Source organism: Coloeus monedula, assembly GCF_965178545.1.
Source record: "Coloeus monedula genome assembly, chromosome: 25".
Lineage (NCBI taxonomy): Eukaryota > Metazoa > Chordata > Aves > Passeriformes > Corvidae > Coloeus > Coloeus monedula.
In genome coordinates this window covers 1,817,362-1,844,748 of record NC_138805.1, presented here as the reverse complement: position 1 = coordinate 1,844,748, position 27,387 = coordinate 1,817,362, and the positions used below count along the sequence as shown (strand labels likewise).

At 44.2% G+C, this 27,387-nt stretch overlaps 1 protein-coding gene across 8 annotated transcripts in view; it reads right to left on the bottom strand.

Annotated features, from left to right (window-relative positions):
* PKNOX2 (PBX/knotted 1 homeobox 2) overlaps positions 1 to 27,387 on the bottom strand; it is an 85,759-nt gene that overhangs the window by 22,795 nt on the left and 35,577 nt on the right. For 2 of the 8 annotated variants that reach the window (XR_014227088.1, XM_082297068.1), the window contains exons 2-5: positions 23,599 to 23,660; positions 14,912 to 15,063; positions 14,514 to 14,589; positions 5,716 to 5,824 (exon numbers count right to left, since the gene is read on the bottom strand). Coding sequence is in view for 7 of the 8 variants with exons in the window: in XM_082297068.1 (XP_082153194.1) it covers positions 5,716 to 5,799 (84 nt within the window). In the remaining variant the exon portion in view is untranslated. Of the gene's footprint in view, positions 1 to 5,715; positions 5,825 to 14,513; positions 14,590 to 14,911; positions 15,064 to 19,219; positions 19,337 to 22,128; positions 22,214 to 23,594; positions 23,661 to 27,387 lie in introns of those variants that run through there. The other 6 variants (XM_082297074.1, XM_082297072.1, XM_082297071.1 and 3 more) reach the window with 6 other exon arrangements.

Genomic DNA, 27,387 nt, shown 5'->3' with positions numbered 1-27,387 from the left:
TTTCTTTTAAAAACAGCAGTGATTTTAGGTAAATATAAATCTTTAAGATGGGAGATGTTCCTGTGCCATTGCTCCTGAGAATGCCTGAGCGTCCTCCCAGCATCACCCCAAAACTGCCACCCTCTGGAACAGGGTAAAAGCTGTTCAGGGGCAGTTTGCACATAAAACCATCAACTCCATTAAAAAAACTCCCAATGATTTGCTGTCAGCCTTCAGACAGGTCCAACGTGGGCTCCGTGTTATCCTCACAAGATTCCATTAAAAAAAAATTCAGGGAGAATTCGAAACGCTTGGGGTTCAAATGCATCAGCAGCACCCCAAATCCAGCAGTTTTAGCCTAAAATCCCAGTGGAAAATTATTTCAGAGTGGTCAGTTTGCTTGCTTCGCTGTTGAAATTTGTCAAAAAATGAGTATTTGCCTATTTTTACTGGTAAATGTTCAGTTCTCCCTCAAGGCATAGAGCAAAAGGAAGCTCTGGCTCTTTCTAAATATGATATATATAATTTATTTATTTGTCTAATATACTTATTTCTATGTCTATATATAATTATATATTATCTATATTTATATAATGTTTCCTCCTGTCTGTGTTTTGACATAAAGACTATATATTATTTATTTGTCTGATATACTAATGTATTTATTTCTGTGTTTATATAGAAATGGGCTTATATGTAGTTTTTATTTATTTGTCTAACATGCCTCTAAATGTATTTGTGATTATTAATATAGAAAAATGTTCAGATACACAAATTATCGTGTCATTAATTAATGTAAATGCATACATATGTATATTTATACACAAATATGTAAAACTTTATAAACCCAAGCTGGACCAAAATCATGACACCTTTTGCTTTTAAAATGTTTGCCTTTAATATCTCCGGCCTGACCTTTTGCTGTCGCTTTTTTTCCACTTCTTTTTCTTTTCAATCTCCTTTATTGTTCATAACTCCAAAGTTGGGCTCCAGCACCTGCAAATTCACTTGGTGCTATTTAATTTCCAACTCTCCCAACTCTCCCGACAGGTTCCATTTCTGTCCCTCCTCCCTTCCCTGGTGCTAAAGAAATGAGTGAAATTTGGGCTTCGCTTCCCCTTCTGATCCCAGCAGTTTGGATTTCTCTTCCTTCCCCCTCATTTTCCATTTAAAACCCAGATGCCAACAGATCTCGGGATGCTCCAGCCATGCCACTGAATATCTCCTCATCCTCTTTCCCTTTTCCCCCTTTTTTCTCCCTATTATCTCCATGGAAAATTACATTTATGCAGGGAAAAATGGCTTTTTCCCCCAACATTTTCCCTTTTTTTTTATCCCCCCTCATCACACTTATTTACCAGGATTCCAAAGCCCTTTTTGCATCCTGCCAAGCTGACTATTTCCAGCCAAGTCTGCAACTAATTGAGCTATTACCCAAAAAAAAAAAAGCCTCCTCTGGGGCTGCTCCGAAGCCATTACCTCACCTTGGACTAAAGAAAAGAATAAAAAATAAGTAAAAATAATTCCAAGTCCATGGAAAAAGAGGTGAGAGGATGCTGGGATGGGGGGGATTTGCAGCTGAATAGGGAGGAAGGAAAATACAGAGCCAAAAATGGCATTTGGGGGAGCAGGTGGGGATAAGAAAGGAGGGAAAAGGCAGCAGGTTCCTGGTAGTGGGAAAATGGGGAAAATAGGGGGAAATATTTGGGCATAAAACTTGTAAACATGGATAAAAAATGCAGGTGGGTTTTGGTTTTTTGTGTTTTGTTTCCCCTGGAAAATGGCCAAAAATAGTTGCAGGAGGGGGGAAAAAAAAGGTGAACAAAAAAGGAAAATAAAAAGTACAAAAAAGTTACATTCAAAAAGCAGCAAAAAAGTGAAGAAAAAATTCTAATGATGACAATAATTATGTAAACTGTGAAAAATTCTTTAAAATATGTTTCAAATACGTTCAGAATGTGTTTACAAATACACTGGGAAATTTTTAAAATGTTACAAATATGTTCAAAGATGTATAAATTAAAAAATGTTTTATAAATATGTTAAAAATTTGTTTAAAGCATAGAAAAATGTAAAAAATATGTTTGCAATTACGTAAGAAACCAAAATGCTTTCAAATGTAGAAAATACATTAAAAGATGCTAAAATGTTGAAAAAAATTTTAAATTATGTTAAAAATGTCCTTTAAAATACATTTTAAGTGTAGAACATGGGAAAAAATGACAAAAGGCTTTAAAGATGAAAAAAAAAATTGTAAAAAAAGAAAGCAACAGTGAAATTTTAAAAGTAATACAAAAATAGTGAAAAACCATTTCAAAATCCCTGAGTTTTTGCAAAGCTCCTGGGTTGAGCAGATGTTTTTGAGGTGCTGCTTGCTCGATGCTGCCTGAGCTGTGTATGACATTGCTGGGTTTGGGTATTGCACATTGCTGGGGTTCAGAAATGTAATCCACAAATTACAAATTCTCAAATTATCAATTCCCACATTACAAATTCCCACATTACAAATTCCCACATTACAAATTCCCAATTACAAATTCCCAAATTACAAATTTCAGGGGTTCGGGGATGACATTTGTGGGTTTGGATCTAACACATTGCTGGGGTTCAGGGATGTAATTCACAAACTACAAATTATCAAATTATCAATTCCCAAATTACAAATTCCCAAATTACAAATTCCCAATTACAAATTCCCAATTACAAATTCCCAATTACAAATTCTCAAATTATAAATTCCCAAATTACAAATTTCGGGGGTTCAGGGATGACATCTGGGGGTTTGGATCTAACACATCGCTGGGGTTCAGGGATGTAATTCACAAACTACAAATTCCCAATTACAAATTCCCACATTACAAATTCCCAATTACAAATTCCCAAATTAAAAATTTCTGGGGTTCGGGGATGACATTTGTGGGTTTGGATCTAACACATTGCTGGGGTTCAGAAATGTAACTCACAAACTACAAATTATCAAATTATCAATTCCCAAATTACAAATTCCCAATTACAAATTCCCAATTTACAAATTCTCACATTACAAATTTCGGGGGTTCAGGGATGACATCTGGGGGTTTGGATCTAACACATTGCTGGGGTTCAGGGATGATATTTCTGGGCTTTTCCCTTCTTTTGGAAGGTCTCTGCTGATATTGGTGGCTGCTCCTGGGCTCCAGGGGGGCTTCCCACAGGTTTCAATGCCATAATCCCCCTTCTTTAGATTTTATTTTGGCCAAAGACATCAAGTGCAGAGAGCAAATCCCCTAAATCATCATTTACCCCATTCTTTAGTGTTTTGCTGGGAAATTCCTCCACTGCCATCACACATGAGCCCAAAAACCTGCTGAGGACACCAGGAACTGGGGGGGGTTTGTGGCTCCTACTGAAAAATCCCAATCTCCACCCAAATTTTAACCTGTGACTTTTTCAAAACTGATTTTATAAATAAAAAGATAGAGCTATGTTAGTAAATTTTTATTTTTGTCCCTGTTACAACCACCTAGAAAGCACATTTTAGGGGGAGGAGGAGAGGAGGAAAGATACTTTTATCGCTTTCTGTGTTGCAAATTACAAAAAATCAACTTCTCCATTCAATCTTTAATTTTTTTTCAATATATATTTATAGAGCAAGTTATTTATTTATTTATTTGTCATTTTTGTCCCTATTGTAACCACCTGGGGGGCGGGGGAAGATGCTTCTTATCATTTTCCGGGGTGAAATTTATGAAAAATTAACATTTCCACCCAATTTTTTAGCAACACTTTTTCTTAAATGTTTTTAAAATAAGCAAATAAATAAACAAATAATTCTCCCTTCCTCCCTATTTTTGGCCCTGTTGTGACCACCTAAGGAGCATTTTTTGGTAGGGCAAAGCTGCTTTCACCACTTTTGGTGCTAAAAATACCTATTTTTAAAACAACCTCTTTTTGCCAATGAAATGGCTGAAGACTCTTCCTCAGCTTTTTGCTTTAATTCATTACAGGAAACTGGTTTTTATGGAGACTCATTTTCAACAGGTAGAGTACTCAAGGAGTGCAGCCATGCTTGGTGTAAAAGATGCTCCACGTTACACTCCTGTAACAGATTCCAGTGATGAATGAAGCATTTTTTCCTTCTAAAAGGCAACTTTTCCCATAATTTTTGCTTTTTTTTGCATGTTTCTGACAGTGAGGCTGACAGCTTGCACAGCCTCTGCTGTAAAACCCGAATGCAAAGCTCCCCAAATCCCTTTTTTTAGCACTCTTCTCCCCAAAGTGGTTCCCTTGATGAGGAGGAACTCATTGTATCTCCGATAATCAATAATATTTTCGCTTATCACCAGTCCCCTCCATTTCTTCCCCATCTTTGGGGAGAAAAAATTTGTGTAATTTGCTTTTCCAACCCCTAGAAATCCCAAATTAACGGGTGAAAAGTTCACAGCAGTCACAGACGAGCCCAAGAAAAAAATCAATTCTTGGCTGCAGCTTTCCCTCCAAACCCACTAAACAGAAAGAGAAATGCTTGAGCAACCCCCTTGATAAGGTAAAAAAGGCAGGATTTGGTCAGCAATGCTCCTGAGGGTCCCCAAAATTCAGAGTATTAGAAGAGGGGGCAGATAAGGGACAGGGGTGGGGAAGGTAGAGGGGATGTCTCCAAAGGATGCTACGGCAAATGTCGGCTATTTTCGAAGTCCCTGAAATTGCCCATTAGGACTAAAGCGTGGTGCAGCTCCCCGCTGCGTAAGCGAGAAAGGGAAAAAAAAAATTTGGAAAAGAAAGCCCTACTCGAAGCAGAGCAGCGAAGCGAGTAAATGATGACACAGAAGTTGGAGGAGCCATAAAAGCCCCACCGAGGTGTCGTTTGTGAGAAGTGACCTTTTCCCACCAAAGGAAATGAGTGGAAAGGAGACACGGGCGGCTTCAAGGGGGGGGAAAAGTCAATTTATTTATTTTAGCTTGCGGAGGGCAGGCTTGGGGGTTTGGGCTTTTTTGTGGGGTTTTTTTTTGGTGGTGAGGGGAGATTTTTCTGCTTTTGCAGATGAGAGATGCAGCAAATGGGGAAAAACGTGGAAATCTTCCGTATGAACTGAAAAAAAAAAGCTGCTTTGAACATGGAGCTGGCTCAGTGCCAACACAGATCACCCCTGTTCAGTCATTGTAGCTGGAAGAGTGGAAACGTGATACAAATTTACCCCTAAAAAATCTTGGGATGGGCTTCAAGGTGCAGGACCACCTCCAAAATCCATCCTCAACTCCCAGGCCCAGCCCACTGGGGTGCTCCAGAAGAGTTTCTCTTGAACAAACTCCTCTTCTTATAATAACTTGACTCCATAACGATGCTTGGAAAAGTTATTTGACCACTTAGAGCACCACTGGAGATGAAATCTTTTTTCTCCCCTGCCACAAGTTATTAAAAAATGCCATTGAAATAAATCAAAGGCCATTCCTATGACTAAACCTGCCCTGGTTCAGTCAAATGTTTCATCTTTCCAGCTAATTAACCTGCTGGTTGCAATCCTGCCACCATGTCAGCTCTCCAAGAAGAACCAAAGACCCCAAAATAAGACAAAAAGGGGAAAAAAACCAGTTTTACCCAAAACCTTTCAGTCTTGGAGACTGACAGGAAGCATTTCAATTTTGCCAGTCTCTGAGATGAATGCTCTGGGGTGAAATATTTCGTCATGGCCATTATTTAGGAAATCAAAGAAGTTAATGAAGGAGTTGGGGGTCCCGAGGGGTCTGGAGGACACTCACCTGTGGGGTGTCTTGGTAGGGAGGAGGAGGCACTGTCTGGGTGGCCATCATCGTCAAAGCTGGTGCCGGGGAGACATGGTGCATCCTGCTTGGGAGTCACATCGAGAACCTGCGGGCAGGAGAACGAAGCTGCTGGATTACAAGGGATCTCTCCCCCCAGAAAAATCCCACAGAAAGGGAAGAAAAAGAAAGGCAGAAAGGAGAGGTGACATTCCTCACACAAGCACTGAGCTCTACCCACACAGCCCCTGGAAGAAACTCAAGGTGATTTGATCACCCTTACCATGCTTCGATGATTTTTTGTGATTTGTGATTTTGGGTAAGAAATGCATCAGGGTGAAGAGAAGCAGCAGGTCACTGGCAGGGAGATCTTCACTGGACAGCAGCCAGGCAAAGGGAGAGCTCTTGGAGATGATGGCTGCCATCAGTGAGACTCATTATATTTTCTCCCTTGTGAACCCTGGTGCAGCCAGGGCATTTTCTTTCCACCCCTCATGACTAACCACGGTGCCTAAATGGCGATTTCCAACCCCCTTCCAGTTATTCCTCTTTTTTGGAAGCAGAAAGATGAATCATAAATGCAAAACTTGCCATTTCCTTCAGTTATACACTAAACCCTCCCAAAACGATGTGTCTCTTTGCCTTTGGCCACCACACAGTCACATCCTCAAGCTCTGCACGCCCAGTTCAGAAGGGACATCGAGAATCCAGTGTGGGGATTCACCAACATCTTTAACTCCTGTGTTGTGCTGTCCAACCCAGCTGACTCCTGTGTTGAGGTCACTGATCCCACGGTGACTGAATGCTCAGAAATGTGGAAACTCTTGTTTGATTTGAACCAGGGAACAAACCTGGATTTTGCACACCCCATAAACCAAGGAGACAGCCCTCATGCCAGCCTCGACCTCTCTGGAAGTTGCTGCTTCCTGAAAATGCCGAGTTCTCTGGCAGGAAAACAAACTAATTTTTTTTGTATCTTCAGGTCCTAAGGAGATGGAGAAAAAAGAGGGGCACCAGGAAGGGACAAATCTGTAGTGGAGCACTTGGCTGGGAGAAGTCCCCAACGATAGACCCAGTGGCAGATGTGACCCAAAAGCAATTCTTGGGCTGAAAATACCTCCTCTCCCACTATTTCACTGCAGCTGTGTGGTTGCTTCAGAAGAAAAGCCAATAATCTCGGCTAAATTCTTTTAAAAACTCTGTCCTGCCCTCTCTGTGGCTCAGAGCTCTGTTTTGGGCCAACTCATGAAGTCACCAGGAAATCTTCCTGGGCCCTCTAAAAGTGCATTTCTTCTTGCCATGCCTCCTTTTTGTAAGGGATGACATCTCCCCAAGAGACGTCCCTGTTGTGATGCCCATGGACGCACCGGCTTTCCCGCTGGCTTCTCATCCATGGCACCATCCCATGAAGAAATGCAGAAAGTTATGTAAAGTCTGCTGACATTGTGAGGGAATATAACCAAAAAACAGAGTCAGTAACCAAAAAGCAGAGTCACCATGGCTTTCACCAGGAAATGGTGACAGGCAGGAAGGTGCAAGGAAGAGGAATGGGGGCACAGATGAGCTCAGTCCAAACCGAGGCACATCTGGGAATCTTTGGGAAAAATGTACAGAGTCCTCCCTATGAGGTCCATGGTTATTTGGGGGAAGAGGTGCAATATCCTGATCTCCTCGAGGCTTCAGGCTTTTCCAGGCACTGAGTTCACAAATGCACCATATCCAAATGGAAAGCCAAGCGCTGCATGCACGGGATGAGCGTCAACAACTCCTCTTTATTTTGCATGAAAAAATGAGGTTATTCTTTCTTATACTTTGCACAAATATGGATAACCCATGAACTGAGTACTAAGAAATCACACCCAAAATCCTGTGCATTGTGAAGGTAGATCAGGGTTCTGGCATGACACAGACCTCTAGCAGCGAGGATATTGCATTTATGGGATTAAAATGATGCTTTTCATCTTTTTCCTCCCAACAGCAAAATAGCAGGAGGCAAAATTATCTGCTCCTGAGTGAACTCACAGCTTAAAATCTTTGATGTCCAATGTCAAAACTCAGCTTGCAGCTGCGGGCACACAAATATCCGTGTCCTCGGGGGGTAACACCAAGGGAAAAACCTCCCCACCAGAAACAGTTGCAGCTGGGGAAAAGCAGAATTTAGCACTGTGACAGTCTGGACATCTGGGAAGCTAAAAAAAAAAGACACTTGCTATTTTGGTAAAAATACCCTGCTTGGCATCTATTGTTCCTGCCAGGAGCGATCCTACAACCAGCACGTGGCAATTTACTGTGGGGTGTGAGCTTTTTGGGTGAGTCTATTCCCAGAAGGTGGCAGCCCAGAGCCCCATTTAATTGCTGAAAAATATCTAAGCTGCTCAAATCGAGCCGTTCATTGAGGTTTATGGGTGTTGATTTGGAGAACAGGACTCACAGCCAAATGTGGGGGGGAAAAATAAAAAAAAGAGGATAAAAGTGGGAGACAGCTGTTGCCAATAGCAGTGTATTTATCTTGGGGGAAACAAATGCACTCAGGCACTGTAAATATCCAGGAAAGTGTCTGGTGCCCACAGGAAAAGCTGGACAGGTGTTTCACATGGGAGCCCCAGCCATGAATCTCAGGATAACAGTGCAAAGCTGTCAGCCCCAGGGATTTATCGGCAGCCAACACAGGCAAGGGTTGAAAGCTGCTATTATGTGCATTAACCCTTTCTTATTTTTTGTATTTTTTATTTTATACATTAATCCCCTCTCTTTTCTTTCTTTCCCCCACTCCTGAAATTAATTTGTCTGTGTGAGCTCTTGACTATGAGCATCCAGACATAGGAAGGAGCAGAGCATCACCAAACCCCTGCCAACTCCTTCCACCCACATCAAGGTAATGTTCAAATCTTGGGTGAGGAGTGAGTTCTGGGGATCTGGAGATCAAGGAGGGCAGGAATTGCAGCCAACTCCTGCGGGATTTGCACAGAAGAAAGAAATGGTGAGCAATAAAACCCATAAAGGCTCTTTCATTTCCGGAAGCAGCAGTACTTCACATTTTGGCAGCGACTTGAGATCAAAGTATCCTAAATTTCCTTATGAAATAAAATTATTTCAGCTATCACTGAAATGTTGCCATTACGTTGGAAATGTATTTCCCAAAGAGCTTGTGCCTATCTAAAAGACTCTCAGATTTATAGGCTGGGGTTTTTACCAGCAATATATTACATCCTTTTTCAAGCAAAAATAATTAAAGACTAAGTTGAAAAGTTGGGGGTTTTTTTCCATGTGGTCACTGATGCCTTAAAACACTTAAAAAACCAAAGTATTGTCAGTCACCCACCACCCTCCAGGTGAATATGACCTCCTTGATTAATAAAACAGCCATAAGCCCATATTAGAATGGTTAGGGCTAGTTAGAATTAGGGCTGAATGCAAAAAAAAAAAAATTAAAGATCCCTTTTATGGACTCTACATCACCATTTTCAAAGCAAAATATTAATATTCAATCTGTAAAACACAATTCTTGTTTCTGAACCAATGGGAAAATGGGGATCACTTTTTCTAGCTCACTGAGAAGCTTCTGCCCCACAGCAATACGTGCAATTGATAACAGAGGATTCAACACGAGAAATCAGAAAATCAACTTTTCAGGCATTTCTTCTTCGCCACCTGAAGCATCAAAATTATTAGAGATACTTGAGGATGTTTTTTTCCAGCCACAGAAGGCATTTTTCTGTATTAAGGGAAGATTGCCTTTTCTAAAGGGGATTTTTCTGAAGCGGGGATGCTGTGAGATTTGCAATGCCGCCGTGTCAGTCACGCTCTCTCCACAGCAGCTGCGAGTTTTTTATGTCACCATCTTCACAGAGGGCTTGTGCAGGCTGAAGTTGATGATATATGCATTCAGCTAAGTTAAAATGAAGAAATATAGCAGAGGAGGGAGGGAGAGGGTCCTCCAGAGGACGATACATCTCACTCGGAACCGCCAGGACAGGCTCACTCTCGGCGGGTGATGCCAACTCTTGATTGGCCATAAAGCAAATTAAGAGTGACCCTCTCCTCTTGAATGTCTCATTTCTATCCACAAACCTTCACCTTCTTTGCTTGTTTTTACCAAAATTCACACACTACCCTGAAAGATGAATACCAGGTTTTCATACTATTAAAGGAAGTCCCTTATGCCACCCTGAGCTTATTAAAAATAAACCAAATGCTGCTAAATGGTCAAAACCAGAAAAGAATCCAATTTTTCAAGACATTACCCATTCTGGGCCATCCCTCCATGTTCAAGGTTGCTTCCAAATAAGCTCATGTAACACCTCATCTGGGGAGACCAGGAACATTTGTGCAACAGATACCAATGTGCCACCAAATAGTTGTAATATTTGTTAAGAATATATGGTAGCCAAATTTCCTCAGTCCAATCCCAGGAGGTTTTCTTGCCCTGGGAACATCTTGTGCTCTCAGCCAAGACACTGGATTTACTAAATGCTGACCTTTGTACCCTTCCCAGCATCCCATTATTAGTTATTGCCTGGTAAAAAAAGGAGAAATTGAGTCTTTCTGCTACAAGCAAGGGTTAAAGCAGGTAGTGATTTGATATTTCTGTAGAATAAACTCCAGACTAGAGCAAATCCCTTTTTTATTTTTCTCCTAAAAAAGCAGTTGGTCAATACATAAGCACTGGGATGAAAGGGAGAGGGAAACACCGTGTTGGACAATGCCAAACAAAACTCTTGCCAAACACTGGTTTGGAATGTCACTGGATGGACCCCTGAGCACCAGGAAAAGGAGCATTTATTTATTTCATATTTTCATCTAGGTATGTAATTTTTTGTTGTTGTTGAATATTTGCATGTATTTATTTGTTATTTGTATTTATTGATTTAATATTTCCCAATCCTCCTCCCAACTTCAGCTCCATAGAAAGGATGGAGCTGCTTCAGTGGATTTCTGATGAGAACAACAATTACTGCTAAATATTTCTCTCCTCTCCAAAGATACCCATCTCTGAAAGGCTCCAGGGATATCTCTGCAACATAAACATGAGAATAAAACCTGCAAGAGCCAGTCAGAGCTTTAGTAGACAAGGTTAATGTACCTTGAACGGCAGCATTAAACAACTTTGCTCATTTTTTTAAGTGGAGAGCTGAGATACCTACGTACCTTTTAAAGTGTTATTTTTATAGGGGAAGACCATTAAAGCACCTTCCAAAACAAACTGGCACAGGGAAACATCAAAGAAGCTTCTTCAAAGTAACCTGACAATACTTGAATTTTGTGCAACCCAGCCCTCTGCCCAAGAAAAGTTCCCAAAAGAGCAAGTTGTGATTTTTTTCAGCAAATCAAAAAGCTTTGAAGTGAAGTGTAGCTGAGGAACCCCAAAAATGCAGAGACTTCCTCTTGCTGGGCATGAAATGCCCAAAAAAAAATTTCTGGTTCCCTTGCAAAAAATAGGTAGCAGAAGAATTTTCTGACTGTTCTTCTCTGAGAGCAACTACCTCTGAATAATTTATGTCCAAAGTTTAAAGTCTTGCCCTATGCTTTCAAACCTTGCCTTGTGCTCTTCATTCTCCATCGCAACCTGCTAATTCCATGAGTCAGGAATCACTGAGCACCCACATTTCCATCATGCAAACACCAAATCTCAAACCCACACTGGCAATGAGAAGGTCACAGAACCACAGAATAATCTGAGTTGGAATGGACCCACAAGGATCATCGAGCCCAGCTTCTGGCCCTGCACAGCACCATCCCCAAGAGTCACACCACACATCTGAGAGTATTGTCCAAATGCTTCTTGAGCCCTGGTAGCCTTGGGGCCATGACCACTGCCCTGGGGAGCCTGGTCAGTGCCCAACCACACCCTGGGTGAAGAACCTTTCTCTAATATCCAACCTAAGCCTCCCCTGACACCACTTCAGGCCATTCCTTTGGGTCCTGCCACCGGGCACCACAGAGATGAGATCAGTGTCTGCCCCTCCTCTTCTCCTCACGAGGAAGTTGAACACTGATGAGTCTCCCCTCCATCTCCTCCAGGCTGAGCAGACCAAGTGCCCTCAGCTGTTCTCATGCAGCTTCCCCTCAAGACCCTTCACCATGTTTGTTGCTCTCCCTTGGATGCTCTCTAACAGTCCACTATTGTTCTTACACTGTTGTGCCCAAAACTGCCCACAGGACTGCAGGTGAGGCCACCCCAGAGCAGAGCAGAGCAGAGCAGAGCAGAGCAGAGCAGGACAATCTCCTCCCTCACCCAGCTGGTGATGCTGGGCCTGAAGTCCCCTAAAACAAGAATGTCCCTCCTGGTTGCCAGGGCACTGCTGACTCAAATTCAACTTTCCATCAACCAGGACCCCCAGGTTCCTTTCTGCAGAGCTGCTTTCCAGCATTTCATTCCTTTGTCTGTCTGTACTTCCAGGGTTGCCCCATCCCAGGTGCAGAATCCTGTACTTCCCCTTGTTGAACCTCATGGTGATGGCCTAGTCCTCTAATTTGTCAAGGTCTCTCTGCAGGGCCTCCCCACCTTCGATGGAGTCAACAGCTCATCCCAGTCTTGTATCACCTGCGAACTTGCTTAATGTCCCTTCCAGTCCTGCATCCAAGTCATTTATGAAGATGTTGAAGTGCACAGGGTGGAGGACAGAGCCCTGCAGAGCCCCACCAGTGACAGGCTGCAAGTCTGATGCCACCTCATCCACCGGAACCCTTTGGGCCCGACCCGAGGCAGTTGCTCAAGCGCTCATGCAGCTGTGGGCCGGACATTTGTGCAGAGGATACTGTGACAGATGGTATTGAAGGCTCCATCCCCAAGGTCCCTGCCAGGCTAAAAAGAGCTTCTCGGAGGACAAAAAAGGTGATGGCAAAAAATTTGATGAGTTTTGGAGACATGAGCTGGAAGAAGAGGTTTAAGTGTGGGTCTGAGGTGAACGAGGTGATGGGAAACTCTAAGATTTGTGAATTCTACAAAATTTCTGTTCCAAGACCAAAGGTGATGCCAGCGCTGTTGCTTGAGGATGAGTATCTGAGAAGAACATGCTCAAAAACTGTCCTGCTCTGCAAAAATTTAATCATCATTTAAGTTTTTCCAGTCCAAACTGACAGCTTCAGTCCTTCACCAATGTCCTGGCTTCAACCAGGACAGAGTGAATTTTTTACAGTAGCTGGGAGTAAATCTCAGCCTGGTCTGAACTCAACACAATGAGGAAATTGGGGTCAAAAAAGGACTGGAAAGTGTTTAGATAGGCTAAATTTTTTTCACAACTTTTTTTGCACAATGACAAAAGGTATGGCCTGGCCTCGGAAGTGCATCTTGTGGTCAGAGGGGCTTCAGGAGGAGGAGAACAGAAACAGTTTTGTGCCTGGAAATTGGGGAGACCAGCACACAGTGGAAAAAGCCACGGAAAACCAAGGTTTTTCTCAGAAGCCTTCAGGAGAGGTAATTTCTATCATTAACCACTTAGAGTGATGCCAGCCCAGTGCTCCAGAAGGTAATCAGGTGGACACCCACCAGCACATCTTTGTGTGCCTTTAAAGGAAGGTGTCTGGACCTTGCTGGCACAATTTGCTGAGTTCAGGTTTGGTCTCCTTGCTGGAGATACTTCCAGGCCAGGCTGCACTTGTGTCCTCCACAGACACATGCTCATGTTCTCCACAGTTCCTCCAAAGAGAACCACCCAAGGCACACAAAATACACGGCAGGGTACTGAGTCCTTTCATGCAAGCACTGGGCAGCTCACTTTGAAATACAGACTGGAAACAGGGCATCAAGGCAGGGAGGATCCCCCCACAAAGTGGTCATTGTGGTGACCCCAATCCCCCCCACACTCACCAGAAAAGTAATTTCAAAGTGAACCCAACCTGTACTTTATCAGACTGAGGAGATATTCATCACTTCCTTCATCGTGTGGTTTTTGTTTTGGCTGAAGCAAGGTCAGCAGCAGGAATCAGGGCTTAAAGGGCAGCCTGGAGGAAATAATCCTCCCCTTATTGGCTGCTTCTTACTAAAAGGGACTTTCAGAGGAGGCAAGGCTCAAAACAAAAGACTCAAAGAGAAGATGCTCTGCTGCGCCACGGACCAAATGAAGGTTTTGGGTTTTTCCCTGAGAAGCCCCCACTCTAATGTAATCAGTTTAAGAAGAAACCAGGCACTTTTGCAGAATATTTACACAAATTGAAGGTGCCACTCCCATTTTCAGTGACCAAAGACTTCTCTTTGTTCCTACAGGAGGGAAGTTGTAGCCAACAGGGTTTTATTTTCTGCGTCACCGGCCGGGTGCCCTGGTTTTGGCACGGATCGAGTACATTTGTCACTCTGTCAAGCCCTAATTTTAGTGATCGGGGTTGACTAAAGGACTGTGAAACCCTTGGTTTCATGTACATCTTATTTTAAGCTCTGCATTTTGTTTATTTTTAGTTGGTGACCATTTCTCTGCACCCTACTGCCGGCTGTGCCAAAATTTTGCAGTGATAACAGCCCATATTTCAGAGTATTTTCACAAAAATATATCTGTGTTTTCCTCCAGGCTGCTTATGCCTTGTAGGGCTCTTAACAATATGTTATCAACACTTGAGCTTTAAAACAAGACTCTCTGCACAGACTGATTTCTTAAAAAAAGAAAAAGTGTAATTCTCTCCTGAAATGCTCACTGCATTTAGGGAAGGGTTGATACAATTTAAATGCAACAGAAAACAGCAGAAATTCCTCCAAATAGAGCCACTCCAAGGTCATGACTCGCCACATCCTGCTCAATTAACGCACATAATTGCACAATTAATATATATAATTGCTTAATTAATATAAAGCAAAGCAGCCTTACTGTTAGGGGGTGCTCAGGGAGCCACTGCCCTGGAAGTGTCCTCCCACTGCCCTGAAAACTGGGTAGGGATCACAACCTGGGAAAGCAAACATGAAATATTTGAATACTGAGAGAAAATGAAGAAATGAGAAAGTGAAATATTAAGCAAAGGATGAAGGTCTGCACTAGGAAAGGTATTCTGGCAGTGCCAGTGAAGCCATGGTGGGCAAGTCTGCTCTTAATGCACTTGTTTTGAAGGATGATGGTGAAAATAGAAGGAACCAAGGAAAATGTAGGTGGGAATATCCCCTGGAGATGAAAGCAGGACTGATATCTGAGCTAGATCAGGGTTTTTCCCCAGCAGGTTTGAACACCTCCAGAAAACAAGAAAAAATAAATGAGATTTTTAGAGGTCGAACCGAGATATGTCCAGAAAACGCAGGTGTGCTTGTGGTTGGTCTGTCCACAGAGGATGGAGGTCAACGTAGTCCTGCCCCGTCCTTTTCGACTCCTGGTCGGTGGCAAAAGCTCGTCAGGGGATCACACTGAGGGTTACTGGTACAATCTGGGTCTGAAAAGGAGAGAAAAGAGAAAAAGGAATGAAACAGCACTGCTGTTGGCTGTGCCCCCATTTCATGTTGCCATTTCCCTGGTTAATTACAATCCTTGCTTGCGTGTAAATGTGTTTTTATACTTGGGCTCAGACAGGGTGAACTGGGGAACAGCCACTACCTCAGAAATGGGGGAGCTCCCAGACACGGTTTAATAAGGAGAAGTCCATCCATGTTTTTACAACTACCAAGAATCTGGCCTTTATGGGACTGGGATTTCTAGGCCCATCTCAGCAGTTTCAGTGGAAAAACGAAGATGGGCTGAGCAAGGACCAGCACAGCCACCGACACAGGGGTGTTCTGTGTTTGACTGCAAAAAAAGGAATACAAGAGATAAAATTCACCACATCTCTCCATATATATCACCCCTAGTGAGCCCCTCAGGCCTTCAATATCCATCTGATGAACGTCCCTCTACATACATCACCTCCAGATATTACCTGTGTGTCTATAAACATCACCCGAGATCTCCAAAATATGTCTGATATATCTACCTTGATATATATCTCCTGGTAGAGAGCTCCTCAGATCTCCAATATATAAATCCCTTATATTATATATATGTAGTCCAATATATGCCCCTCGATACACACAACCTCTGCCAAGCTCCTCCAATCTCCAGTCTACCACTGATGTATCACCTCGATACAAACCAACCCTCGACAGCCCCTCACCAAGGCACACCTGACATACACAGCTCTGATACATGGCACCAGGCTGGAGCTCCTCAAATCTCAGACAATCATCTGACATGGCACACATCATCTTCAGGGAGCTCCTCAGAGCTCTGATAGATGTCCCATGATATGTGTCACCTTCAGAGAGCTGCTCAGATGTCAGTACACATCCAATATACCTGCCCTGATACGTGTAACCTGTTCCAGAGCTCCTCGGATTGCTGATCTGTGCCTAACACAGACACGGGTATGTACACCTCCATGTGCTGAACTGCTGATTTGAATGCACCTCTGATACATGCACCTCCAGTTGCACACCACCTCCAAGGAGCTCCTCAGATGCCCAATACCCATCTGAGATACCTGCACCTCCAGAGCGCTCCTCAGATCCCCACGACACACCTCAGGGATGCATCACCAGCAGAGAGCTACGGCTCGTGTGGTGAGGCCAGATAGGAGATCCATGAGAACTGTTTCCCCTGGCTTTAATTCCACCCCAAACCCCAGGCAGTAACACCACCTGCGGTTCTGGGCCTTCACAGCAGGCGTGCATCATCTCAGCCAGGAACGTGGGTCCAAGAGAGTTACATGGGGAAGCTTGCATAGGAAGTGCCATCTCTGGAAACCTGGCCTAAGGTCATTGCCCAAGGAGAGAAATGGAAAGAACGGGGTCATCTCGGGGCAAAACACGGCAGAAACCTCCAACCGTGGAAAACTTGGTGAAAGGTGCTTCTTGACTTCTCAGGCCAGTGCAGGTCCTGCTGAGAGATTGAGAGACCTAATCTGGGTTACACTAAGTGCTCAGAAGGGCCTGAGTCCAGAACTCTTCCACCACAACAGCAGGTGAAATATTAATGGTTATTTCTGGTAAAGAATTCATGCTCATGCCTTGGAGGAACACCAATGGGCTGATGCCAAATACCTGTAGTGAACCTGGGATTTGATTTTCATTGGATTTGTCCTGGCATCATGATGAAAAAGCTCATGTTTTGCACCAGTCCTTCATCCCTATAAAGACTTTTTTTATCGCACAGGAAAGACTTTTGTCATCTGGGCTTGCTGTGTGAACAAAACGTGAGGACTGGGGGAAAAGAGGCAGAAATAAGGCTCTGTCACTTAAAAGTGCTCTGATAGACTGGCAGACTGATTTTCATCCTTGGACGTGGTCAGGCCTGAGGTCTTGGATGCTGCATGCATGTAGGACAAAAACATTTGCAACTTCTGCAGAAATGATGCCACTTTTGTCCCCATCATGAAGAACACCAAGAGCCAACCCCACCAGGGACATCTCCCTGAACACCCTTGCAGAGAGAGAAAGGAGTCTTTTTGAGCTGGCACACACTTTTAGCAACTTCAAAAGGCATCCTTTGAAGTTTAGCAAAGGCCTTTGAAGTCCTCCCGATGCGAAAGGGAATGGAGGAGATGCCTCCTTCAAGATGCTCCACCACAGGCAATGCAAGGCAGCAAGATCCATGGTGTCCCAGGCGCTCATGGTTGTAATTCAGCAGCTGCCCGAGGGTCATGAATGAGACACCATTTCTGACAAGTCATCAATCCCCCCAAATGCCCTAAATCCTGATCTAGTCGACCTGAATAGCATCCAACAGCAGAGAGGGGAGCCCAGTATCCTGGGATGGCAGCCTGTACCCCGGGTGCAAAAAGCCAAGGGCATCCTTGTTAATAAAGATTTAATGAAGTGTAAGGGAATGCTAATAAAGCTGACATTTAGCAAAACAAAATTCAGGATTTTTTGCACAAAGTGTAGGATTTTAAAGCAAGAAGGCTCTTCCCAGCATGTCACTTTGTTTCTTCCAATGTGAGCAGGCCACAATGCTTCCAACCTCATCATGTCAATGCTGTTTAATTGTGACTACCATGTTTTAATAAATTTAATGCCAGCTCCTCTGACTTAGGGGGAAACCACAAACAGTGAAATCCCCAATAATGCTGAGTTTTATTGAATTATTTTTATACCTCACACTATGCCCAGCAGCAAGCTCTACTGGCCCCAAACTCCACACCCGTGAGGATAACCAAAGAAAAACCCTGTAGGTGAGAAAAACAGTACAAATGCAGAAATCAAAGCTCAAATTTCAGTTAACCCTTTAAGGAGCTCCAAGGGATGATCGTGATATACCTTTGCAACACCTGCTGCCATCTACAATGAGGACTTTTGTGACAAAAACCTTTGGTGTGTTGGGGTTTTCCCCACACAGTGCAATTTCTGTAGCATCTCCAGCATCTGGGTAAGGGCTGGGGCCAAGTGTTGGGGATGCTCAAAGGGGCAAAGAGGAATACAGTATTTCCAGAAGAAAAACTGGTGATGCACAAACCCCACCCTTTCTCTGAGAGAGTGAAAGATCTGAGATGTGCCCACACACCCAAATATTTTTGTATTTGTGCAAAAGCAAAGCTGCTTTGAGGCAAAACACAGTTGGAAGAGACAAGTATTGGTGGAGCCCTGCTGTAGGTGACTCACATTATCCAAACAGGGCATGGAGAGAAATACTGGACATCCCCACCCCAGACATGCACATGTGAACACATCTGGATCCAGGGAACAAAAGCAGCCTCTCTCCACTGTGCTGATAAATAATGGAAAGGCAAAGTGCCCTGCAGAAGCAGCACCATACTGTTCGGCCTCGGGCGAGACGGAGGAAAATTCGGTACCCATGAGGTCTGGAACAGTGGGATTAATAACACATCAATTTTAATGCAGGGTGGCTTGTACGGTTTTTTCCCTTTTCCTTTTTTTTTTTTTTTTTATCCTGCTTCACAAACAGCAAAGTGAATGTTTGAGCATCTCAGTGGGGGGTTAATGAGGACTCTGATTAGTTATTCAGATTTGCCGATGCTGCCTACATCCATCCTCGGATGGGGGAATAACAGGAAAGGGTTTGCAGAAAAAGCTCTTAGAGATGACCTGCTTGGCTTTCACAGCTCAGGCAGATGAAGGCTTTGGGGGGCCCATGTTACAGGGGTCCCCAACCCCAGAATCCTAGTGCCAACTTTGGGATGGAAAAGCATATTTTCCCATCATTTGTAGGGGATGAAAAAAGCTGCTGCACGTTCAGCCATGCCAATTCCTGTAAAGTTTCGGAGGAAAATACTTGGATTTTTTTCACATGAAAAAAAAAAAGATTCTCGGCTGCCCTTAATAAAATTTGTGTGCAATTGTGGTCAGAAGTATATGGCCAAAAATGACGGGTGGATGGATGCAAGGATGCATGGATTCATGGATGCAAGGATGTATGGACACACAGAGTCATGGATGAACATATGTGGTGAAAAGAGGAGGCAAGGGTGGAAGAAAGGATGGATCATCCTGTAAAAGCCACCACTGGGCTGCAACAATGCAACAACTGCTGCAGTATTTTCTACAGCATCCCATAAAATTCTAACAGTGCTTTATGTCCTCGTGGAAAAGCAATGAGCTCACCTCCTTGCTCCTTGACCCAGGGACATTTTAAGCAGGTTGAGCTCACATCAGTATTTTAAGAAGGTGGAACTGCTGTATTTCAGGGTTGCTTTCCAGATTTAGGCTTTTGTTCTTCACCTGCATCAAAAATCAAAAGGGAACCTGAGAAAATAAATGGCAGGTGTCCAAAATGCTGCTGCAAAAGGCCTAAAGGATGGAGCTAGGGAGGTGTTTCATAGCATTGCAAAGGGGCTAATAAAAAAATATAGGCATTATTTTAGGATTGACTCTAGGATTCATTATTTCTTCATCGAGAAGAAATATCTGAAGGATGAACAGGAGGGTGAAGGCACTGTCTCAGTGGTAAATTCATCCTAAGAACACTTTATTTCTTCTTGGCTCTATTGACCCAGTTGGCTCTTGCTTTGAGCATCACTCAACCTAGCATCCAGCTGGGGTTTGGGGGGGGCTAAACTCCCTGGTCTTTGTGTCATTTCCCACAACACCTGCCAGAATCTCAGAGGAAAGACAAACTGGAGTTATCCTTCCTATTTCACGTTGAGGCACTCCATCCCAAACAGGCTCTTTTCCCAAGGACTGCCTCCATATGCTTTGTCTGGGTTTTAAACGGTGTGTTAATTGTTCTGAATTAACAGCTCCAGCTGGAGAAGCAAACAAGCAATTTGCAACCTTAAGATAACACCCAACTTATCTCAAGTGATTTAAGTTGGGAGTTTGTTTGGTTGGTTGGGGGGGTTTAGTGGTTTTTGGGGTTTGGGGTTTTTTTTTTTGAGGGGAAATAGCACCTTTCTGGTTGTGAATGCACTGTCCAGAGCTTGGCTAAAATCACTCCGTGCACCCAATCCACCCGGGGTGGCCACTGGCACATGGCCACAGAAGGAGGTGGGATTGTAGGACAAAGAAAAAATGAAAAATCTCTGTATTTCATTTTACTTTAGAGACAGGAAAAATATAATATATCCTCATCACTGCTGGGCAAACCACTGACTGCAGAAGGGCTAAGGATTATTTCCTCCCCAACACATGGGGGTTTTTTATTACACAGAATCAGAGAATCCCAGAATGGTTTGGGTTGGAAGGGACCTTAAAACTCATCTTGTTCCAACTCCCTGCCACAGGCAGGGACACCTTCCACTATCCCAGGTTGCTCTAAGCCCCGTCCAGCCTGGCCTTGGACACTGCCAGGGATCCAGGGGCAGCCACAGCTTCTCTGGGCATCCTGTGCCAGGGCCTGCCCACCCTCACAGGGAAGAATTTCCATTTACAGTTTGTTTCAAAATATTCAAGCTCTCAAATAGACCAAAAAAACCCGTCAGCAAACTCTTTCAAGCTTTCTTCCTTTGCCCTCTTTCATCTTTTTCCCTTTCTTTTTTTCATTTGCTGCTAGATAGAGGAAGGAAGAAGGAAAGACCATGATGACAATTTGTTTACAAGACTGGATCTTCAACATGGATATATCAATATTTTTTTTAATTGTCATTTCAGCAATTTAAATCCTTTCTAATCTCACTCAGGGTGTGGGATTCAAGGAGGAAAACCCACCCCTCTTCCCACCCTTCCATGCCTGGTTTTAAGAGTAGCCAATGGCACTGGCAGTGAAACAGACTCCAAAAGAAAATATTTCTACGATTATGACCGAGTGTCTGCTGCCAGATTGAGTGGAAATTCCTCTTGGTACCTGTCCTGGTTCGAGCCATGAGAGGGTTAATTTTTGCAGTTGCTGGGAGGGGTCAGGGCCAGGACCTGGTTATTCTACACCACTTCACATCATTTTGGGGGGAAGGGCAGGAAAGGGACTCTCTTCCCAGCCAAAGGGAGCAGCTCTAGCTGCAAGGTGAGCATTTTTATATGTGAATCGCTCTCTTTTTCGGTACACTTTTGTTATTAACATTCTTGCTGTTACTGTTTGTTTTCTTTTCTCTTTCCTGTTTCCAGTAAATTGTTCTTATCTCAACCCATCTTTTTGATGATGATCTTTGCCTTTTGTGCCTCCAGTTCTCTTCTCCAGGAGGAGAAGGGGAGAGGAAAGGGGATCAAGTGAGTGGCAGCTGGTTTGCAGTCTCAGTAGAAGACTGAGACTCTGCAAACTCTATCCCTGCCAAGACTGAGTTGGGAGTCAATGTCCATCAACCCCCAACAGTTTTCCAAGAGCATCGGATAACTGGGGTCGTGGATGGGGTCACGGTCCTCCAACATGGTCTTCTGCTGAAGTTGGGGCAGTGTCTCCATTTTGTCTCCTTTTTCCAGAGAAAAAGGGGGTCTAACTGTGCCCTGAAGACACGAAGAAGGGCCATTAAGATGCAACGACGCATCCGTCTCCAGTCATGGGAGGCACCTCCAAAATACAGACCCAACTCTGGGGCTGTGGGACTCAGGCAGCCTTGGATGCCCAGATCCCCAGTGCCAAGCTGTGCTACCTGACGACCTCCTGGCACATGGATAAAGTAACAGGAGAAGCGATAAATCACTTTGGCACCTTCCCTGGGCATGGCAGCCTTTGATAAAAAACCAAACCTCAAGGGAGGGAGTCTGACACCACACTACTCCCAGTGCATTCTGTTGCACACATTAATCCTTCTTGATGGAGAATTACAATTAGGGCTCCGTCTTAAGGAGATATCAGCAATCAGATATCTTATCAAATGCCACCTCAATTATTCAAATAATCCCTGGCTCTTAGATTTGGGTGCTGTTTAGGGAAAGCGGTCCGATTAATGTGCTGACACTTCCCCATCACGTCCGACATCCTCAACTTCATGTCTGATTACGGAATTTGCATTCAATTTAATTTTTTCCATCTGGAGTAAATGAATAATCCGAGTACCTACCCCAGCCTTAATTACATTTGTTAAATTAAAAACCTGGGATGTGAGAAATTTAAATGCATGTAGCTCCATGGCCAGACAAACCTGCATGTTCAACCTGCCGCAGCCCTGCCAGCTCCTGCTCCAATTTCTCTTCCTTCCCCACAGCCAGGCATCAAGGAAATTACAACTAGAAAACAAAAATTCTTTCTAAACGATGAAACAATAGATGATCTTTTGACATTTCCAGTGCTGTTTGCAAGGGAATGAGATAAAATGTAATAAATTCATATACTTCTGTGTGTTTCTTGGCTCCAGCAGCTAAAATTTCCATCTCTTTATGCAGGAGTCCTGGGGAGCAGAAATCCTTGATAATGCCAAACAATTCGACACTTTATTTTCTCTTTACTCCACACCATGCAAAACACAGGCTTCAAGCTGCCAGCTGCTGGGAGTGAAACCAGATGCCACATCCCTTTTCCATATGGAAACAGAAATCACCCCGTTTGGGGGGGTCCTGTGCTCCCCTCGGTCGCAGCCCTCTGTGACCCCAGGGCTGCTACTGGCACACAGCAAAGCCTCTCTCCAACAGCAAAAAACCACTATTTCAATGGTGCAGTTGTCATTTTTTACACCCAGCCTGGCTCAGGCCTGATCCTGGTACCATCAGACTCAGAGAACAGAAAAAAAAATTTGCCCCAAGCCACCACATTTCCTAATTTTAAAATAAAGAAGGTAAACAGAGAGGTGTAAGTAAAACTACTGAACTTGATACATTTTTTAAAATAAACTTAGCAGAAGCTTGCTGAATTTCCCTTCTTTCAGAGATGATGAAACTCAAAAGGCTGGAATTCATAGGTGGACTCAAAGTGGTGATGAGAAAAATGTCCAAATAATTAAAGAATAATTAAACATTAAATGGAAGATAAAGCATTACCAGCTCAGACCATTTTAGGAGGAATATTTCAGATATTAATTGGAAATGGGAAATGTCAAATAAATATCTTTGGGTGTTGATCTAGATGTCAGCAGCAATGAAAAGGTTGAGGAAAGTCTTTTCTCCACACTTACAAAGACTGAGTTAAATAACTCACATGTGAGTGAGTGCAATGACAACAATCCCCCAGTCTGAGAGACCAGTAATAAAATACGGTTAAAAATATTCAGGGAAAGCCACACTCAGGTAAAGTGAGACAGGTGAGAGCAGAATCAAAAATAGTTTTCCCTTTCCTCCCAGCATGCTTGCAGCTCAGACAACACTTCTGCATTCCCAGGGAGCTGGATTTGACTCCCCAGCCCAAAAAAATCCCTTCAGAGGGGTGTAATAGAGCATCCCCCCAGGCACAGCAGCCCTCAGATTTGGCCATCAGAGCAGGCAACTCGGATGCAGTCTAATGGACCTGCGGCTCCTCATCCTTCCTGACTTTCTTCTGCTTTGTTTGGAGTTAACAGTTATAGCTCCAGAGAAGAAAACATCATGTTTTAGCAATGAGGTCCCCAGCGAGGCTGTTTAAAAATTAATTAGTGCCATGCAATGTATTAGAGATGAATAGTAATTTTAGCTTTTGTACCTACTTCATTGCCTTCTACATGGTTGTTATTCCAGCTTTTCCATGGTCCTCCCAGCCAACCAGGACCTATACAGAGCATACCAAGGAAATTATTGGCTGTGTCTCCTGGAAATACCCAATCCAACAGCAAACACACACCCCAACATGTTCTCTCTGAAGCTTTTAAATAAATCAAGGTCATATTTGCTGAGCTGGCTGGAAGGTTGGGAACCTGCTCTGCTCACAGAGGTTCCAATCATCCCAAAACAGCAGCTGTCCAAGGGTGTGAGCCTGGCTAGACACCCCCCATAGCCCCTGAGCATGTTGTGGTATGGAGGAGGTTGTGGGTCGTGGCTTCATCCAGGAGGGAGGACAGAGGTCCTCCTTCCATGGACAGACATGGGCGGAGATCACCCAACCCTGAAGATGGAGAACCTTCAAGGATGGAGGTCTGCCAACCCCAGATGTATCTGCCAGCCCCAAGGATGAAGATTCTCCTCTAAACCCAAGGAAGAAGATCCCTGTATCCCAAAGATGGAGACACACTCCCAACTCTGAAGGTGAAGATGCTCAAGCCTCAGGGATGGAGCTCCAGAAAACACAAGGAAGAATCCACCTTACCCTAAGGTTGGGAATTCCCCCAGCCACAAGGAAGGGGATCTCCCAACCCTGGAAATGGAGATCTCCAAAACCCAAGGATGGAGACTCACAAAGTTCAAGGAGAGAGCTCCTAACCCTGAGGATGGGGATCCACCAACCCTGATGATGTAGATCCTCAAAACCCAAGTACCTTCACAACCCTGAGGATGGAGATTCTGCAGACTCCAAGGATGGAGATCCCCCAAGAATGGAGAACTTCCAAGGAGGGAGAAATCCCCTCCAGAACAAAGACCCCCCCAAACTTAAGGATGCAAACCCCATCTTCCCCAATCCCATGGAGGGCAATCACCCCCTGGGCCATCAGTGGCTGAAGTCTTCACCCCACGCTGCACGGAGCAGGACCCGGGGGCATTACCCTGGTCTGGTAATGGCCACCTCCCAAACTGCAACCCCAAACGAGCCACCACTGCGCTCCTTTCAGCAGTGAGTGAGGCAGCAGGGACCAAGGAACCTTGCTGTGTCGACTGCCTTCAGGTGGATTGTGGAGCTAAGGGGAATTTGCTGGGACATCTGGAATATATTCATTTTATGGCATGTTTCATATCACAGACAGGTACTTTGAAGCAGTTAAGTAGTAGCAGGGCAGCACGTCCCCATGGGTGGGCTGCGGTTTGCGCTTTCAGCCCGAGCTGCACCAGCATGACAAAGGGGCTGGGGAGACAGAGCTGACGTTTCCCAAACAGCTTTGTGCCTCTAGGGGCAAATCCAGCAAGAAATTAAAACCCAAAAGGCCAAAAAAAAAAGAAAAAGGGAAAAAAAGAAAGAAAACAACCCGCACATCTAAGTGATGTTGATCCCCCACATCAGGCTATTAACAGGCCCATCACAAATTGTAAATGACTCAGATAAATTAAATGGCTTAGCAACTGTGAGGAAAGGCCCTTCTGAAGATTCATTTGTTTCGCGGAAAAGAAATTATTCGGGAATTTTAAATCTTTTCCAGCAGCTTGACACAGACACCCTGTCAAGCCCACATGTTGATGCTCACGCAGCCCTGGGAGGCAGTCAGCCCTGAAAGGAAAAGCCAGAGAATCAGAGAATCCCGGAATGGTCTGGGTTGGAAGGGATCTTAAAGATCATTCATCCCAATTCCCTGCGATCAGCAGGGACACCTTCCACTATCCCAGCTTGCTCCGAGCCCTGTCCAGCCCATTCTTGGGCTCTTCCAGGGATGGGGCAGCCACAGCTTCTCTGGGCAACCTGTGCCACGGCCTCAGCACCCTCACAGGGAACAATTTCTTCCTGATTTCTAAACCTCCTCTCTTTCAGTTCAGTGCCATCAAAGTCCTCTGCGAGCATCCAAAAGCAGGGGGATACAGGCACGTTCCCGCTGGCAAGCCACTAACGAGGCTGTGCCCCCTCCTAGCAAAACTATTAAAAGCCTCAGCCAATGAGGAGGTCTGAAAATGGGATGAATTGACCCAAAAAGCCCCCATGCTGAGGGAAAGCCAGCAACTGAGCTGCAATTAAAAAAGAAAAAGGGGGACAGTAACACGGGGCAAGAAAGTAGGGTTGCAACCCTGGGTGCAGTGAGGTGCAGCGATGCCAAAAGCTGCAGTGATCCCCCGAGGCCCAGCGAGCTGCAGTGATTTACCCCCCAAAGCAGGGAGCCACTGCTTTCCTCCTGTGCTGACTCCTGAAATTCATGCGTTACACCTACCTGACTTCAGAGGCAAAGCCCAACTCCCCATTCACAGCCCTTTTAGCTCATGTAAAATTGAGGGGTTTTTCACCTTCAGACGCGATTTCGCCAGCAGCAGCAACTCAAAACCCCTTTTAGTGGAAGTTCAGAGGTATAAAAGATGCAAAACACCCCTAAATTATTCACATGGTGTTTCAATCAAAGCCACACTATGGGATAAAGGGAAGGATCTGGTGACCCTGGGGATGTCTCCCCATCCCCGTCTAGATAGAAAAACCCTTCTTGCATTTTTTGGGGAGAAGTGAATGGGGGAGAGAATAAAATAAAAGGGTTTCCTGTATCCAGAAAGGGCTGGAGAGTGAGGAATGCAAGGAGTACGCACTTTCAGGTGCATCCAACCAGAGAATCCTGGTTGTACTTGCCCTTTGGCAACACTGAAGCTTTTCCAAACTTTTATAGCACCAGAGGAGTAAAATTAAAGTGCAGCATGGGAAGAGAAAATGCTAACCTAGAAATCCAGCAAGAAGGGATGGAAACAACCAAAAAAAAAAAGAAAGAAAATTAATAGGAAACTCAAAAATTATTATTTTGTATTTCAAATACAAGAGGTTTTCCAAAAGATAAAGTCTTGGAAGATATTTTTTCTTCCATTTTTTTCCTCTCTGTTTCGCTTCTTTCTGTTTCACTGAGCATCCAGGTGCTCCTGAGCTGGGATTTCCATTTCTCTGGCTCCTTCTTGGGGCAAAACCCCAATAGCCCAATACAAAAAAACCCAAAGCCCAATCCCAAAAGTAGGACACCAAGCCCTGCTCAATCCAACCTCAGTATGAGGCTCGCTAATTACCCCGTAATAGTATTTATATGCTGCCGGCACACTCGGAAATGCAGCTCCTAATAACCGAGGTCGGCATCAATATTAATGTCCCGGCTTGACTCTCCATATGCAGGGACCAACAGGAGACAAAAAACATCACAGCACAGTGAAAAGAGGGGCAGAAAAGGAATTTTAAAAGTATTTTTCTGTATTTGGGCAGGAAGGGAGTGCCTGAGATTAAATGAGGGGAGCAGCAATAAGAGCAAATATAAGTTCCCATCTCTGAGGCATAAATCTTCCAGCACTGCAAAATTTTTCACCATCCATACGCCCTTCCTCAAACTTTGAGTCTCCCCACAGGTAGGAACAGGCCAAAAAAACTCTTCTTTTCTTGTGATGGGAGTAGATTTCTAAAACTCAGGGCCTCCCCCTAACCAGTTACTCTTAGACATTCAGCTTCAAATATTCACCCCGGCGAAATTCAGTCCTCTCTTGGTTGCTCATGCAAAACCCCAGGCTTTGGGTTGGCTCAGCTGGAAATGACCTCCCGAGAAGCATTTCTTTTCCAGTGATAGTTTGATCCCTACATAACAAGGGAGCATATCCCCCCAGAATCAATATGATATTGCATGCAAACATACACAGAATATCTGTAGAAATGTGGCTAGACAGGGCACAGTGTGGGTTGCATACATGTC